This window comes from Rattus rattus, chromosome 8, assembly GCF_011064425.1.
Source record: "Rattus rattus isolate New Zealand chromosome 8, Rrattus_CSIRO_v1, whole genome shotgun sequence".
NCBI lineage: Eukaryota > Metazoa > Chordata > Mammalia > Rodentia > Muridae > Rattus > Rattus rattus.
The window spans coordinates 15,379,245-15,398,534 of record NC_046161.1 but is presented as its reverse complement, the minus strand read 5'-3'; the positions used below and the strand labels follow the sequence as shown (position 1 = coordinate 15,398,534).

The following is a 19,290-nucleotide window of genomic DNA, read 5'->3' as shown; positions in this document are numbered from 1 at the left end:
GCTCAAAGCACACATTGCACCTCATACAATAACAGTGGGAGACTTCAACATCCCACTCTCAGCAGTAGACAAATCATGGAAAGAGGAACTAAACAGGGATATTGAAAAATTAACATAAGTTATGAAGCAAATGGATTTAACAGATATCTATAGAACATTTCATCCTAAAACAAAAGAATATACCTACTTCTCAGCACCCCATGGTACCTTCTTTGAAGTTGACTATATAATTGTTCACAAAACTGGCCTAAACAAATACAAGAAGATTGAAATAATCCCATTCAATCTATCAAAATACCACTGACTAAGGCTGGTCTTCAATAACAACAAAAAAGACAGAAAGCCCACATATACATGGAAGTTGAACATTGCTCTACTCAATGAAAAATTGTCAAGGAAGAAAAAAAGAAAGAAATTAGAGACTTTAGGATTTAATGAAAGGTAAGGCACACCATACACAAACTTATGGGGCACAATGAAACCTGTGTTAAGAGGAAAACTCATAGCTCTGAGTGCCTCCAAAAAGAAACTAGAGAGAGCATACATTAACAGCTTGACAGCACACCTAAAAGCTCGAGAACAAAAAGAAGCAAATACACACAAGATAAGTAATCATCAGGAAATAATTAAACTCAGTGCTGGAATTAATCAAGTAGAAACACAAGGAACTATAAAAAGAATCAACAAAACCAGGAATTGGTTCTTTGGGAAAATCAGCATGATAGACAAACTTTGGCCAGAGTAAACAGAGAGCACAGAGAGTATATCCAAATTAACAAAATCAGAAATGAAAAGGGAGACATAACAACAGAATCTGAGGAAATTTTAAAAAATCATCAGAAATACAACAGAAGCCTATATTCAACAAAACTGGAAAATCTGTAAGAAATAGACAATTTTCTAGACAGATAGCAGGTACCAAAGTTATATCAGGTTCAGACAAACCATCTAAATTGTCCCAGAACTCCGAAAGAAATAGAAGTACGTATTAAAACTTTCCCAACCATAAAACGCCCATTACCATATGGGTTTAGTGTAGAATTTTATTACACCTTCATAGAAGACCTTATACAAACACTATCCAAACAATCCAACAAAATAGAAACAGAAGAAAAACTACCTAATTTCTGCTATGAATTCACAATTACACTCATAATGAAATCACACAAATCCCCAATGAAGAAAGAGAAATTCAGGCTAATTCTCCTTATGAAAATCAATGCAAAAATACTCAATAAAATTCTCACAAACCCAGTTCAAGAACACAACCAAACGATAATCCATCATGATCAAATAGGTTTCATCCCAGGGATGCAGGGATGGTTCAATATATGGAAATCCATCAATGTGATCCACTATACAAGTCAAAACACACACACACACACACACACACACACACACACACACACACACACACACACACACACACAAAATCATCTTATTAGATGTTAAGAAACACTTGACAAAACTTGACATTACTTCATGTTAAAAGTTGTGGAAAGATCATCTTCAAGGCCCATAGTTAATCATAATAAGAGCAATATAAAGGAAGCCAGTAGCCAACATGAAGCAATCCCACTAAAATCAGGGACTAGACAAGACTGCCCACTCTCTTACTACTTATTTAATAGAGTACTCAAAATCCTAGTCAGAGCAATCAGACAACAAAAGGAGGTCAAAGGATACCAATTGGAAAGGAAGACATAAAAATATCACTATTTGCAGATGGTACCATTGTATATTTATGTGACCCCAAGAGTTCCACCACAGAACTACTAAGCCTAATACACAACTTCAGCAAATTAGCTGTGTATAAAATTAATGCAAAGAAATTAGTAGCCTTCTTCTAATAAAAGAAATTAGGGAAATGACATCATTCACAATAGTCGCAAATAACATAAAATACCACCGTGTGATTCTAACCAAGCAAGAGAAAGAGCTGTATGAAAAGAACTTCAAGTCTCCGAAGGAAGAAAATGAAGAAGACGTCAGAAAATGTAAAAATTGGCAGGATTAATATAGTAAAAATGGCCATTTTGCCAAAACACATCTACAGATTCAATTCCCCATGAAAATTCCAACTAAATTCTTCAGAGAGTTAGAAAGAGCAATATGCAAATATATTTGGAATAACCAAAACCCTGGATAGTCAAAACTATCCTCATCAATAAAACAACTTCTGTGGGAATCACCATCCCTGACTTCAAGCTGTATTACAGAGCAATAGTGATAAAATCTGCTTTGTATTGGTACAGAGTCAGGCTCATAGATGATTGGAATAGAATTGAAGACCCAGAAATGAACCCACATACATGTAGTCACTAGCTAAAACCATTTAGTGGAAAAAAAGATAGCATTTTCAACACATGCTGCTGGTTCAACTGTTCATCAGTACATAGAAGAATGCAAATCAAACCATTACAATCATCCTGTACAAAACTTAAGTCCAAGTGGATCAAGGACTTCAACATAAAACCAGATACACTCAACCTAATAGAAGAAAAAGTGGGGAAGAACCTTGAACACATGGGCACTGGGGAAATTTTCCTGAACAGAACAACAATGGCATATGATCTAAGATCAAGAATCGACAAATGAGACCTCATAAAGTTGCAAAGGACACTGTCATTAGGAAAAAACAGCAACCACCAGATTGGGAAAAGTTATTTACCAATCTTATATCCAATTGAGGCCTAATATCTAATACACACAAAAACTCAAGAAGTTAGGATTCAGAGAGTCAAATAACCCTACTGGTGTCAGCAATAATGACTAGATTTGATGGCTGCATACAGTATGGATCCCCCAAGTAGGACAGTCTGTGAATAACCTTTTCTTCAGTACCTGCTCCAATTTTTGTGTCTGTATTTCCTCCCATGTAATGTAAATTGAAAGAAATCCAATAAAAAATAAGAAGCTTGATGGACCCAGATGTCCTTCAACAGAGTAATAGATACATAAAATATGGTACATTTATACAATAGAGTACTACTCAGCTATTCAAAACAATGACTGCATGAAATTCTTAGGCAAATGGATGGAAATAGAAAATATCATCCTTAGTGAGGTTACCTAGTCACGAAACAACACACATGGTATGCACTCACTGATAAGTGGATATTAGCCCAAAATCTTGGAATACCTAAGAAAAAATTCAGGGATCCTATGAAGTCCAAAAGAAGAAAGACCAAAATGTGGATGCTTCATTCCTTCTTAGAAAGGAGAACAAAATAATCACAGGATGAAATACAGGGACAATGAGTGGAGTAGGAAATGAAGAAAAGGCCAGTCAGAGACTGTCCCATTTGAGATCCATGGCATATTTAGCCACAAAATCCAGTCACTATTGCTGATGCTAAGGAGTGCTTTCTGACAGGAGCCAGATATGGATGTCTGCTGAGAGGGTCTGACAGAGCCCTACTGATACAAATGAGGATAGTTGCAGCTAACCATTATACTGAACAAGGGAACTACAAGGGAGGAGTTTGAGAAAAGACTGAAGGAGCTGAAGGGTTTGCAACCCCATAAGAAGAGCAATAATATCAACCAGCCAAATACCACCAGATCTCCCAGGGTCTAATCCACCAATTAATAAGTACACAGGGAGTGACACATGACTACCACATATGTGGCAGAGGATGGCATTGTCCAGCGTCAATGAGAAGAAAAGCCTTTGGTCCCATGAAGGCTTGTTTCTACAATGTAAGGTAATGCTAGGGCATTGAGGTTGGAGTGGGTTTGTGGGAATGTGAACATCCACATAGAAGCATGGTGAGGGGTGAGGAGGTATGCGAGAAAGAAGAAAGGGCTAACATTTGAAATTTACATACATAAAATATCAAAGAAAAATAAAATTATTGAAAAAATTCTCTCCTGTGTAAAATCAGTCTTGACCCTAAGGCAGATTTCTTGTATACTAGAAATATTGCTTATCATTTGTTTATAGGGCATTTTTTCTTACTTTTATTGGTTATTTTATTTATTTACATTTCAGATATTATCTTTCTTTACTGTTTCCCCTCTGCAAGCTCACTATTCTCCATTACCTCCTCCTGCCTTATCAGGGTCCTCCTTGATCCACCCACCCACTCCTGCCTCAGCATCTAGAGTTGCTATATCCTGGGTCATCAAGCCTCCAGAGGACCAAGGGGCTCCCCTCCCAGTGATGCCAGATAAGTTAATCCTCTGTTAGACAGTCGGCTGGAGTCATGGTGCCCCCTCTCTAATGTTTGGTTGGCAGTTCAGTTCCTCAGACCTTTGGGGGTTCTGATTGGTTGATATTGTTGCTCATAAAATCCTTGCTCTAACTTCTCTATTGGGGTCCCAGCGTTCATTCCAAAGTTTGTCTGTGTACATCTGCATCTCTATTTGTACAGCTCTGGTGGAGTCTCTCAGACTGGCTCCATACACAGTCCCACAGCACCAAAGAAAACTTGATTCTCAGGTGCTCTAACATGCACAGGACCATGTTTTGATCCTGCATCCAGAGCAGACCTGGGGAGATGGCTCTGCATCTGCTCTTGCAACATTAAGAGGGAGCTTGTCTCCCAGGTGATCTAAAACTCCCAGGATCATGAGATCACAGACAAAGCTGGACTCTCAGGAGATCTGACACAACCAGGAACACCAGAGCTCTATCACACTCATGATAAAAGCTGAGGCCACAATATCTTTCTCAATACATATTGTAACTGGGACCCCCCCAGGAACCAGGGCAACACAAACCCCTGGTGAGCCAGAGGCATGGGTTCCTTCCACCTTGCCACAGTGCCCAGTGCAAAGCCAGGGCTCTAGATCACCACCTCCTCCTGGAAAACCTGCAGAAATTTTCAATTCCAGGAGCTCTGACATAATAGGATCTCAGGAGCTTGGTCACCCCAGGATTTCAGGATCCAAGAGGCAGCTTAATTCCCAGGAGTTCTGACACACACTGAACCTCAGGATCACAGGATCACAGAGTCACAGGATCCCAGAGAGAGCTCGACTCTGAGGAGTTCTGACACAGGAGGCATGGTAGGCTCCAGTCTGAGACAGCAAGGGCAGTTAGCACTAGAGATAACCAGATGGCAAGTGTCAAGCACAAGAACATAAGCAACAGAAACCAAGGCTACTTGGCATCATCAGAACCCAGTTCTCCCACAACAGTCAGTTCTGGATACCACAGTACAGAAGAAATGCAATATTCGGTTTTAAAATCATTTCCAAAGATGATGATAAAGGGCTTTAGGAAGGGTATAAATAACTCCTTTAAAGAAATACAGGAGAACACAGGTAAACAGAAGCTGTTAAGAGAAGAAACACAAAAATTTCTTAAAGAATTACAGGAAAATACAAACTGGTGAAAGAATTGAACAAAACCATTTAAAAATAAAATACAAACAATAAAGAAATCACAAAGCCAGACAAATCTGGAGATAGAAAACCTAGGAAAGAGATCAGGAGTCATAGATGCAAGCATCACCAACAGAATACAATAGATAGAATAAATAATCTCAACTGCACAAGATAATGTAGAAAATATTGACACAGCAATCAAAGAAAATACAAAATGCAAAAAGCTCCTAACAAAACACATCCAGGAAATCCAAGAAAAAAGTGAGAATTACAAACCCAAGCATAATAGGTATAAAAGAAAGTAAAGATTCTAAATTTAAAGAGCCAGTAAATATCTTCAACAAAATTATAGAAGAAAAATTTCCTAACCTAATATAAAGAGATGCCATAAACATACAAGAAGCCTTCCGAAGTCCAAATAGACTGGAGCATAAAAGTAACATCTTCCTTCACATAATAATCAAAGTACCAAATGCACAAAACAAAGAAAGAATATGAAAAGCAGTAAGTGAAAAGGGGCCCGTAATATATAAAGGCAGACCTTTCAGAATTACACCAGATTTCTTACCAGAGACTATGAAAGTGAGAAGATCCTGGGCAGATGTCATACAGATCCTAAGAGAACACAAATGTCAGCTTAGGCTACTATACCAGCAAAAATTAATTACCATAGATGGAGAAACGAAGGTATTCTATGACAAAATGAAATTTACACAATATGTTTTTGCAAATTCAGCCCTATAAAGGATAACAGGGGCACAGGAGAAAACTTCCTGAATAGAACCCCATGGGCTTATGATCAAAAATTGGCAAATTTGACTTGATAAAATTGCAAAGCTTCTGTACAGCAAAGGGCACTGTCAATAGAACAAAATAGCAACCAAGAGATTGGGTAAAGATCTTTCGCAATCTTATATCCAAAAGAGGGCTAATATCTAATATACAAAGAACTCAAGAAGTTAGACTCTAGAGAATCAAACAACCCTAATGAAAATTGGGTACAGATCTAAACAGAGAATTTTCAACTGAGGAATATTGAATGGCTAAAAAACAGCTAAAGAAATGTTCAACATCCTTAGTTATAAGGGACGTGTGAATCAAAACAACCTTGAGATTCCACCTCACAGCAGTTTGAATGGCTAAGATCAAAAACTCAGGTGACAGAAGAAGCTGGCAACAATGTAGAAAAAAAGTGGAGCACTCCTTTTTGGATGGCAGGATTGTATGCTGGCAACCACTCTGGAAATCAGTCTGTAATTTCCTCAGAAAAGTGGACAGAATACTACCTGAGGACCCAGCACTAACATTCTTCTGCATATACTAAAAAATGCTCCATCATATAACAATGACACATGTTCCACTATGTGCATGTCAGCACTATTCATAATAGCCAAGAAATTAAAAGAACCCTGATTCCTTTAAAGAGCAGTGGATATAGAAATGTGATACATTTACACAAGGGAGTACTAGTCAGCTATTAAAAAGAATGTCTTCAGGAAATTTTTCGCAAGTGGGTGAAACTAGAAAATATCACCCTAAGTGTGGTAACCCAATCACAAAAGAATATACATGGTATGCACTCACTGATATGTGGATATTAGCCCAAAAGCTTGGAACACACAAGATACAATTTACCATATGAAGCTCAAGAATAAGGATGACCAAAGTGTGGAAGTTTCAGTTCTTCTTAGAAGGACAAACAAATGTGGAGTCAAAATATTGAGCAGAAACTGAAGGAAAGGCCACCAGAGCCTGCCCCACCTGGGTATCAAATACTATCAATGTGTATCAATGTGTATCAATTCTACTATCAATTCTATATACACTCACCAAACCCAGACACTATTTAAGATGCCAAGAATTACATGCTCACAGGAGCCTAATATAGCTGTCACCTGAGAAGCTCTGTCAAAGCCTGATAAATACAGAGGCAAAATGCTTGTAGCTAACCATTGGACTAAAAACAGGATCCTGAATGGAGGAGTTACAGAAAGGACATAAGGAGGGAAAAGGGTTTGCAACATCATAGGAAGAACAACAATATCAATCAACCAGACACCCTAGAGCTCCCAGGGACTAAACCACCAACGAAAGAGTACACATGGAGTAACTCATTGCTCTGGCCTCATATGTAGCAGAGGATTGACTTGTCAGGCATCAGTGGTAGGATAATCCTATGAATGCTCAATGACACACTGTAACAGGATGGGGAAGAGGGAGTGATTAGGTTAGTGGGTGAATAAGCACCCTCACTGAAGCAGGAGGAGGAGGGTATGATAGGGGTTGTGGGAGGGGAAACTGGGAAAGGGATACCATTTGAAATGTAGGTGAAGAAAATATTCAATAAAAAAGCAGACTCCCTTAGTCAATAGTAATTCGGAAATTATAGCTACATCCAGTAAAAGTTTTATTTCGTGGTAGTTAAAAAGAAAGAATAAAAATGTTCTCCATGCATACAATTTTAGAACTTACTAAAGATAATGCAAGTTTCATACTTATTATTTGTATGTAAGCTTTATATTTTTCTGATTATAAATCCATGAATGAATATATTATATATCAGAATGTTTAAGTTAAATGTTTTTTCATACTATTTAATATTTTGAAACGATACATGTTACTACAGAGTAGGATGAGTTACATAAATACATAGTTCAAAATAACAAGAGTCAATTCAATATCATTTCAGAAATTGTTACAAATTCAGCCTTAATATCAAACTAAATTTTTAGTGTTTTAATTTTTTAATACTTGAGAAGTTCATACATGTAAACATTGAAATATAAGCATATTAATCAATCATCTCCACATTATCCCCAACAATTATTCCTAATTCTTTATTACATGTTCTCTACTCAGTTTCATGTATTTTATTCATATAGCCCATTGAGTCCAATTTCTGTTGCCAGTATGTCCTCAAGTTTAGAGCAAACTCTATAGCTGTGAAATGGCCCCATAATCAATATGGAGTGAGTCTCCCTTCCCAAGTAGTTATGTGTCACAAATAGTTGCTGTATAAAACTCGAGTCAGCAACACAAATATCAATTTTTAAAATTAAACATTCTTGCACAAAAGTCCATCACACATTCATTTCATACTTACACCCTGATATACTGTTATGAAATATTTGAAAATCCTTACTTCTGTGATTAAATTATTATGTTTTTATTTTGCATATTGGAAAAACATAGAAATTCAAAACAGTCAAACCCAAAGTAAGTTTTTTTTTTATTTTTGGATGTGTTTTTTGTTGTATAAAAACGTGTCCAGTGCCAATTTAAAATGTTATATGCCCAGATACCAGGACATAGTGAATCTACATGTAACTTGGAAATGTACAGAAAAATACATCTTCATGTACTGCATACATACATTTATATTTGATGACTTATGATAGGAAATATTTAGGATTGTTTCATTTTATATGCCATACAATCAGTTATGTGACTGAGTTTAAAAATCTATATACTAAAGGATCATGTAGGTAATTATGATATTTTACTGAAAATTTTCTGGAGGGCTTTCTTGATGTCCCTGTTCCTTAGGCTGTAGATGAAGGGGTTCATCATGGGAACCACCATAGTATACATTACCGAAGCCACAACACTTTCCCTGGAAGAACTAGAAACTGTTGAACTAAGGTACACACCTATACCTGTTCCATAAAATAAGCAAACAACTGTCAGGTGAGATCCACAAGTAGAGAAGGCTTTATATTTCCCTAACAATGATGGAACTCTAAAAATAGAGGCCGTAATTTTATAGTAAGAGTAAAATATTCCCGAGGCTGGGAGGAAACCAACAAGGATGCTTAAAAGAAACATGACTATGTCACTGATAGTGGTGTCAGAACAAGCAAGTTTTACAAGCTCTGGAACATCACAAAAGAAATGAGAGATTTCCATATTAGTACAAAATGTTAATTGTGACACCATTAAGCAGTGTACCTGTGAACTCACAAGGCTAATGAAAAATGACACTATAACCAAACATTTACACAGGTGAGGGCTCAGAATGACTTGGTAGTGCAGAGGATGACAAATTGCTACCCATCGGTCATAGGCCATCACAGCCAGTAGTAGGCTATCCATACCCCCAAAAAGAAAGAAGAAAGACACCTGAGTTAGGCAGGCTGCAAAAGTTATGGATTTGTCATGGGTCTGCATGTTTATCAACATTTTTGGGATTGTCGTGCTGCTGAAGCCCATGTCAGACAATGAAAGGTTGTAGAGGAAGAAGTACATAGGGCTGTGGAGCTGGGAATCAGAGCTGATGGCCAAGATTATGAGCACATTACCAAGTACAGTGAGCAGGTATATGAGCAGGAACAATACAAATAAGATGGGTTGTAGTTCAGGGTCCTCTGAGAGTCCAAGCAGAAGAAATTCGAAGGTTCCTGTTAAATTATATGGTTCCATGAGGCTAAGATATCTTTTGAAAAGAAACATATAGGAGACCAATAAGTAAATTAAGCAGGATAGATGCAACTGACTACATTCCTATATGTTTGTAATCCAGCAATTCATACAAAATCTTTCATAAATGAGAAGCGTTAAGGTTTAGAAATAACCTGTTTATTCAGGAAAATGTTCTGGGGCTACAAGCTTTGGTTTCTGTTTGGTAGATCCTTGGATTATTGAAAAAGGGAGGCTCTTGATTTGACTAGAGATCGGTGATACAGCCTTTGTCCAATAAATGCAATAATCTAAATCTATCCCCAACAGGAAACAGGGTAGATAAAGGTGGTTCAAAAAAGGAAAATAAAAAAGAAATAAAGAAAGGAAGGAAGAGAGAATGGGAAAGGAAGGGAAAGGAGAAGAGTAGATGAGAAGAGAGGGAAAGAGAAGAGAAGAGATAAAGGAAGAGTCTTATTGGCAGTACATATGTCCTTAGTAGATATTAAGAGAATCCAGCCTCTGTCAATTTCTCTCTCTCTCTCTCTCTCTCTCTCTATATATATATATATATATATATATATATATATATATATATATATATATAAAACTTCCTTTCCAATACACTTACATATCAGTCATTCAAAAAACCACCATCACCAAATCCAGTGCTTCATGGTTTGAACTTTTGGACTACAAAGCTCTGACTACATCGACTATTTTCTAATAAGGCCTCCCTGTCTTGGATACTTTGATAATAATTCCAAAATAGACAAAATGTTAATGAAGTTATATTCCTCCCTTGTGGCAAACTCTTACAACCCTTTTTCAATAGACTCTGTAACAACAACATTTAGAAATTCTTGGTAAAATATGAAAGAAAAGAAAAATATTTCAAATAATTTCTCCATAAACAGAAAAAAAAACAACCTAACCCTCCAAAAATGCATACAATGAGCATTGTTTTTCCTTCTATTGCCTTTGGAAAAAACATTCTAATAAAAGAGCTCTGTGAAGAAGTTATGCATATTTTATCTTTTAAAAATGCACTAAGTTTACTTCCTTGGATTTATATATTGGGAGCAAAAGCTAAGACCAGGTGTGGAGGGTTGGCTCAGCAGCTAAAATCCAATCCCTTCTCTTACAGGAGACCAAAGTTTTGTTCTTACCAAACACATCAAGTAATTGACAATAGTCTGTAACTCCAACACCAAGGGAGTCCACTCCCTCTTTAGGCAGACATTTTGAGATATAATTAGAAATAACTAAGATCAAAATCTCAGGTGACATTAAATGCTGGCAAGGACATGGAGAAAGAAAAACACTCCTCCATTGTTGGTAGGAATGCAAGCTGGAACAACCACTGTGTAAATCAGTCTGGAGGTTTCTCAAAAAATTGGACATAGTCCTACATGAAAACCCAGCTTAATAATTCCTCAGCATACACCCAAAAGATGCTCAAACATATAACAAGGACACATGTTCCACTATGCTTGCAGCAGCCTTATTTATAATAGTCAGAAGCTGGAAAGAACCCAAATGTTCTTCAACAGAGGAATGGATACAGAAAATATACATTTACACAATAGAGTACTATTCAGCTATTAACAACAATGACTACATGCAATTCTTAGGCAAAAGTGTGAAACTAGAAAATATCATCCTGAGTGAGGTAACCCTATCAGAAAAGAACATACATAGTATGTACTTACTGATGAGTGCATACTATCCCAAAAGCTTGGAATACCTAAGAAAAAAATCACAGATCATATGAAGCTCAAGAAGAAGAACAAAATGTGAATGCTTCATTCCTTCTTAGATGGGAGACCAAAATATTCACAATGAGTGGAGCTGGAACTAAAGTAAAGGTCATCGAGAGAGTGCCCCACCTGGGGATCCATCCCATATGCAGCCACCAAACCCAGTCACTGTTGCTGATGCCAAGAAGTGCTTGCTGACAGGGGCCAAATATGGGTGTCTCCTGAGAGGCTCTGCCAGAGACCTACAGATACAGATAAGAGTGCTTGCAGCTAACCATAGGGCTGAACAAGGGGACTCCAATGGAGGAGACAGAGAAGAGACAGAAGTAGCTGAAGGAGTTTGCAACACCATAGGAAGAACAACAATATCCACCTACCAGACCCCAACAGAGTTCCCAGGGCCTAAACCACCAGTCAATGTGTACACATGGAGAGACCCATGACTCCAACCACATATGTAACAGAGATTGTCATTGTCCTACATCAATATGACTTAAAGCCCTTGGTGCTGTGAAGGCTTGTTTCCCCAATATAGGATAATGCCAGGGCATTGTGGTTTGAGTGGGTGAGATGGGGAGCATCCTCATAGGAGCAGGGGGAGAGTGGTATGGGAGAAGAGGGAAGTGGGATAACATTTGAAAGGTAAATACATAAAGTATCCAAGAAAAACAAAATGTAAAAAAAGAATATAAATGCCACTAAGAAACCACATGTAATGCATGCCTCTCATCCCAGCACCTAGAAGTCTGATCTGTGAGTTCAAAACCATGTACCATGGGCTACAGAGAGGCACTATCTCAAAACAAACAAAGAATTCTACTAGATAGATTATAGGACCCTTTTGTGCTTTCTGCAATTTTTTTTAAAATTTCAACCTTCAACAATTAATTAGTATGTACTTACTTGCCAGGAAAGACATTCTAAAAAAAATGTGATAATTTTTAGAGTACACAACTTTCAGAACAGGAGAAATGAAAGTCATAAGCATGGTACTATAATTACTTTAACAATTAAAACAGCAATGGAATGATTACCATTGACAGCATGCACATTTTACATAAGTACTATATGTCTAGATTGAGAATCAGCTCACCAGCTAAAAGCACTAATTCTTGGTAAAGAAGCCTCGTTTGATCCCAGCACCTACACAACAGTTCTTAAACATCTGTAAATCCTATTTCAAGGAATCCAATGGCCTCTTCTAACCTCTGCAGGCACTGAACACGTACATATATAAAGGTAAACACACGTACATATAAAATAGAGCTTTAAATAAATTAAATCAGTATTTTAAAACTTCTTGCAAGGAAATATTATGTCTAAATATATTCTGCCACTAGATAGATAGATGATAGATAGATGATAGATAGATGACAGATAAGTAGATGATGATAGACAGACAGACAGACAAGATAAATGGTAGATAGACAGGTGATTAGATAGATCCCCTCCCAAACAATACAATTCTCAACAGATTCATGAAATCAGTATTCTCCGAAAGAGAACTTGGCACCAACAATCAAGAAAAAAAGCTGTTAGTTACTCTGACTCAAAAACAAGTAAAAATAATACTAAGAAAATTATTCATTAACTAGTGATATAAAGAATTCCGATATGCTGAACCTACTAGAATTTAATCAATGGACACAAATATGACATAACATACAAAAAGCAATTAAAGTCAAATAAAAAATTAAGAGAATGTATAAAGAACTCTATCTCAAGTATCAGCATTTACTAAACGTTAAGATCTGTTCAATGAAAAACTAAAAAGTATCCTAAATAAAAGTTATCTATATAAAAGTTAAAAAAAAGAAATTTCAAAGTATATTCAGACATTTTTAGTTTGGTGATAAAAGTGTGTGTGTGTAAAAGTGTGTGTGTGTGTGTGTGTGTGTGTGTGTGTGTGTGTGTGTGTGTGTGTGAAGAATGTCAACTATGGTTAATGGCCATCTTATGTTTTAAGATATATACTGATCCTGATCTTACTGATCCTGGATCTTACTTGGATTACCATGGCTGACCCCAGGGTCACCCTATGTCTACTCAAACAATTTGAAGGTTACAGAAACACCCCATCATACTCCTATATTTAGTATGGCTCCTTGTAATTAAACCCAGAACCTCATTGTGTACAGCAAATATCTCATCCAGTGAATCATCTCTTCACATCCCTCTGTCAGTTTCATATTTCCTCAGTATGGAACCCAAAACTGTGATTTTATAGTTGCCCTAGAGTTTTTGCATGTTGGTGAGGGTGTCAAGAATATGTGCTGAAACAAAAAGAAAAAAAGAATAGAAAACAGTGAAGGTAAATTAAGATATGAGGACAAGTTACAGATTTGGATTGAGTTATTCTATTTTAAAACTCTGATTGTCCTCTTTGTTACCTGTTTTAGGACCTTTCTAATTGTAGCTGAAAGGATAAAGGTACCTAAAGCTCTACTACAGGTTAAATTACTGACAGGGAGTAGAAAATGCAGTGCTAGAAGTTATGCCAGTGATTAGAGAGAAGAGAAATTTAAAGTTCGATTGGTAGAACAGATGGATCTTAGATATTGAGTGGATGGAGTCAGATCATCTCTTTTCAAACTGCTATCACCCTGTGAGAATACAAGGCAGGGTAAAAATCACAAAAATAATAATCAACTACAATTATAATTCATTCATATAACATAAGGGAGTGATCAGGAAATATTTATAAATAAATATATAATTATGCATATAATGCATATATATGCAAGAATTATTAATGCAAAAGTGGTCTTTAATTTGAATAATTAGTAGGGTTTTATATGAGGGTTTAGAGAAAAGCAAAGCAAGGGAGACATTGGAATTAAATTTAAATCTCAAAATTTTTAAAAATAACTATAAGGTACATAAAATATACTTATCTCAAGTTAACATGATGATAATGCATATATACTTCATAGAGAAATAATTTAACATATATATTGGTACAAGCTCAGTGAAATACATAGTTTAAGGTTTGGAAGCCCTGGGTAAATGTTTCTCTATTCATTCATTTTTGTCTTTTATTTTCCTACAATTTCTGGCTATGTAGTAGCTTTGCCTACAAATTACAGGATACTAAACTGACCAGAAACGTTAAATATTCCTAACTCAGTTTGATAAATAATATAATCACATGAGTCAAACAATGCCCCATTCATTGGTTCTGGATATTTGGTTCTATGATCATTTTCATCTCTACCTTCATCACCGCCCTCATGATATTTTTATGAATAGCAGTCAGTTTAGAGAGACATCACTCTTATTTTCTAGTTGAAAATATTCTTATATAAATTAAAATCCACATAGTTATAAAATTAAACAGTATATGAGAACGCATAAGATCTCTCATATTAACTAATTAATAAACATAAGTTTTTATCTAATGAAATAAACAATAGCACTTTGAGGTAAAACTTTGCTTATCAATGGATTTTTGTCTTAGATTACCCCACACCACATGATTTTATCTTTCTGATACCAACAACAAAAAGACTGCTGTCTCTATTTTGTTTCTTGTGTAGAGTAGCACTTACTAGGCTGTAATTTTTTTCCATTCGCGAGTGACCAAAGCTGGCTGATAACACTTTTGCACTTTCTGAGTGTATGATAATGGCCCAGGTACTGTGTTCAGGACTGGTAGAAAGACAACAAATCATGACACTTTTCTTAAAGTAGCTGATGAATTTGCAAGAAGGAAACATTCATGTAAGTTATTCTGGATCAGATCTTTTAAAAACAAGAGCTGGAACACAGTATGTATTTATGAATTTGAGGCTCAATTCACAAAGCCAATAATTATCTTTCAAGCTATCTAAATCTCTAAGGATCTGTTAATAGTCATGTAGAAGAAAAAGGAAAAAGTTAATATACTAGGAAAAGTATGACCCTTTATACCTCAGGAAGAATCTTAATTGCATTGTATTGACTTCCAGGTTGTAGAAGTATTAGAAAACTAAAACATACTTTCAATTAAGAGAAACATTATAAGATTAAATATATGAAATTTTATTAAATGATTAATGTAGTTTATAGAGAATCAAGTTTTCCATATAAGGCATAAGATACAATTTCTATTTTTTTCAAATAATATCTCTGAGAAGAAATTTGGTTTGATACATTCAACAGTCATGTACTGGAATTTCTGATTTTATGTTCTGAAGATGTATGTTTTTTCTTATTTTACATGAAATTTCAGGTCCTACTTTTATTTCAAATCATACATGTCTATACTATGTAAGCAGTGGCTTATTTTTTATTTTTATGATTATAATATATAATTTCTACCTTCTCTTTGCTCTATCCAAAACTTCCTTATAATTTTCATTGCTCTCTTTCAAATTCATTGCCTCTTTTTCATTAATAATTTTTTCCATGCATATTTGTATATACACATATACCTAAAAACATACTTACACATGGAGGACAAATAACCTGTATAATAATATCAGGGAGTGTTAACAATGCTGGAATTAAAAAAAACTACGTTCATGTAAGCATCACAATCTTTGCCTAGAAGTATTATAAGCTAGTTGGCATGATATTACAAAGATTCATTTTCTTAAGGGTCAAATAATTTTCTTGGTTTCTTGAGACAGGGTTTTTCTATTAACCACCTGACAGTATGGCAGATGCATTCATTGAAGTAATTTCATCTATTGACCAGTAGCCAATAACAGGATAACAGTAGCAAAGATAATTATTAGTATTTCATTCTGCCATTGTTAGAAACTACATTCCATACATTTATACAGTAGGCCAGAAATTAGATTAAACCTATAATCACAGTTATCAGAACATACCAGTTTATGAAAAATGTAGGCATGGATCATTGTAGTACCTTTGAAATTAATCATCATTCTTGTTTCAATATCTCAGGTATAATGTAAGAACATTGACTATAAAAAAGTTCTTGGGGTTGGGGATTTAGCTCAGCGGTAGAGCGCTTGCCTAGCGAGTGCAAGGCTCTGGGTTCGGTCCCCAGCTCCGGAAAAAGAAAAAAAAAAGAAAAAAAAAAAAGAACTGTTAAAAAAAAAAAAAGTTCTTAACAGTTATCTTATTTGTGTCCTGAGAAATTCTCTAATCATTCTTACCATCACAATCTAACAAATTTACTTGAAAAATAGTAATTGAATATTCTCAGATTCTGCCTTTGTGCTGTCTAACTTCTCTTCAACCAACAGGTTTTCTTTATTTTTGTCAAGATTAAGTGATGTTCTCTACTTAGATTCAAATGGTCATGTGGAATTCTGAATCCTATTCAATCGTAATTCATCTCTCTTCTAATATATTTTTTCTTTCTTTCCCTTGGTCTTCCTGTAATTTCTTCCTTCCTCATTAGCATCTTTTTATGCATGAAGAGCTATTTTCAAACTTGAAATCCTTTGGGTTGTTTTACCGGATGGGAGTATGTAGATTTGAGAAAGTTTGGTAAACCCTATGTTTAACACATCAATCTTTGGAGAAGTATCTTTAGTATACACAGTGTAGTAATGAAAGCTTAGTGAAAAATGTATTTTACTATATATTTTAGTTCTTATTTTGAGCTTTCCTGAATAAAATTTCTACGTGTAAACAACAAATAGTTTTAGTTTACTGACATGAGAAAACTCAGACACCTATTGATTTAGATAGGAGGAAAATTAATAATTGCATGTGTGGATATAATTGTAAAGAGAAAATTTTTAGAGAGATCAAAAGGCAGAAATACATATGTGTATACATATAAATACTTATACATGTACATACATGCATACACATATGGACACATATAGCATTACATATATATGAAAACAAAGTTTAAAATTGAGACATTTTTAAATGGTTGGGCAATAGAAATATGTGATATCAAAACAAAATAATTTGTGCTGAGAACTGGGATCATATACTGTATGACTTCCAAACTGAGAATAAGGACTGAAATGTGGGAGTGCAACAGTTAGGTATGGCAGTGACTTATTCTGTATATTTTTTCTTACTCCCACATTTTATTTTATTTTATTTATTTTTATAGTCCAGATTTGATTCCCCTCCTGGTCCATGCTCTGACTGTTCCATATCCAACACCTCATCCACACCTTCACCAGGAGGATAGTCCCACCCAAACCATGTCACTAGACCTCTAAACTTCCTGGGGCCTGCAGTCTCTTGAGGGTTAGGTATATCATCTCTCACTGAACCCAGACCCAGAGATCTCTGCTGTATATGTTTTGGGGACCTCATCTCAGCTGGTGTATGCTGTCTGGTTGGTGATTCAGTGTCTGAGAGAGATCTCAGAGGTCCACATTAATTGAGACTACTGGTCCACCTTCTGGGTTGCCCTCCTCCTCAGCTTCCTCCAGCTTTTCCCTAATTCAACAACAGGGGTCAGCATCTTCTATTCATTGGTTGGGTGCAAATATATGCATCTGACTCTTTAAGCTGCTTCTTGGGTATTTTTGAGTGCAGTCACATTAGGTCCCTTTTTGTGAGCACCCCATAGCCTGGGTAATGGTGTCATGTCTTAGGACAGACCCTGGAGCTGGATCCCACTTTGGGCCTATCACTGGACCTTCTTTTCTCAAGCTCGTCTCCATTTCCATCCCTGAATTTCTTTCAAACAGGAAAAACAATGGGTCAGAGTTTTGACTGTGGGATAGCAACCCCATCCCCCACTTGAAGCTCTGTCATTCTGCTGGAGGTGGGCTCAACAAGTTCCCTCTCCCCATTGTAGGGAATTTCACCTATGGTCCCCTTCTCCCTTTGAGTTCTAAGAGTCTCTCACTTCCCAGGTCTCTGGTGCATTCTAGAGGGTCCTCCCAACCTTCTTCCTCTCGAGGTAGTATTCTTTCTGCTAGTCCTCAGGGCTTCAGTTCTTTTCCTCAACCTAATACCAGATCATATACCTCTCTTTCCCCACCCCCATCCCTTTTTCTTCCCCTGTCCCTCCCTTCCCCTTTTGTTTGCTTTCTTCTTCCTCTCAAGGGGGAATGAGATATCCTCAGTTGAGCCCTTCAACTTGTTGATCTTTTTGAGTTCTATGAACTGTATCTTGGGTATTCTGTACATTTTTTTAGCTAATATCCACTCATTAGTGAGAACATACCATGCATGTTCTTTTGGGTCTGAGTTATCTCAGTCAGGAAGTATTTTCTAATTCCATCTATTTGCCTGCAAAACTCAGGATGTTCTCATTCTTATAGCTGAGTAGTGTTCCACTGTGTAAATGAATCACATTTTTTGTATCCATTCTTCTGTTGTCAGACATCTGGGTTGTTTCAAGCTTCTAGCTATCAGAAATAAGGCTACTATGAATATAGTGGAACACAGGCCCCTGTGGCATTTGGTATCAGTATCATTTGGGTATATTCCCAAGAATGGCATTGCTGGGTGTTCAGGTAAGTCTATTTCCAATTTTCTGAGGAACCTCCAAATTGATTCCCAGTGTTTGTACCAGTTTGCAATCCCATTAGCAATGGAGGAGTGTTCTTTCTCCACATCCTCTCCAACAGGTGTTGTCACATGAGATTTTGATCTTAGCCATTCTGACTGGTATGAAGTTTAATCTCAGGATCATTTTGATTTGAATTTCCCTGAGAACTAAGGATTTTGAACATTTCTTCAGGTGCTTTTCAGCAACTTGATATTCCTCTCTTGTAAATTCTCAGTTAAGTTCTACACTCCATTTTTTTGATTGGGGTGTTTGGGTTTCTGATAGTCTGCTTCTTGAGTTCTTTATATATTTTGAATATTAGCCCCCTATTGGATTTCATCTGTATTTTAAACACTTTCCATATTGTTATATGGGAAA

General features: G+C 36.2%; 1 protein-coding gene across 1 annotated transcript; it reads right to left on the bottom strand.

Annotated features, from left to right (window-relative positions):
* Positions 1–8,823: 8,823 nt before the first annotated feature.
* On the bottom strand, positions 8,824–9,783 carry LOC116907586 (olfactory receptor 7E24-like). Its single transcript, XM_032910626.1, has one exon. The coding sequence runs from the start codon at positions 9,781–9,783 to the stop codon at positions 8,824–8,826; it is 960 nt and encodes a 319-aa protein (XP_032766517.1).
* Between the last annotated feature and the right edge of the window lie 9,507 nt (positions 9,784–19,290).

Bases quoted from the DNA above. Each gene is read 5' to 3' on its own strand.
- LOC116907586 (XM_032910626.1), bottom strand. From the start codon at position 9,783: ATGTTTCTTTTCAAAAGATATCTTAGCCTCATGGAACCATATAATTTA.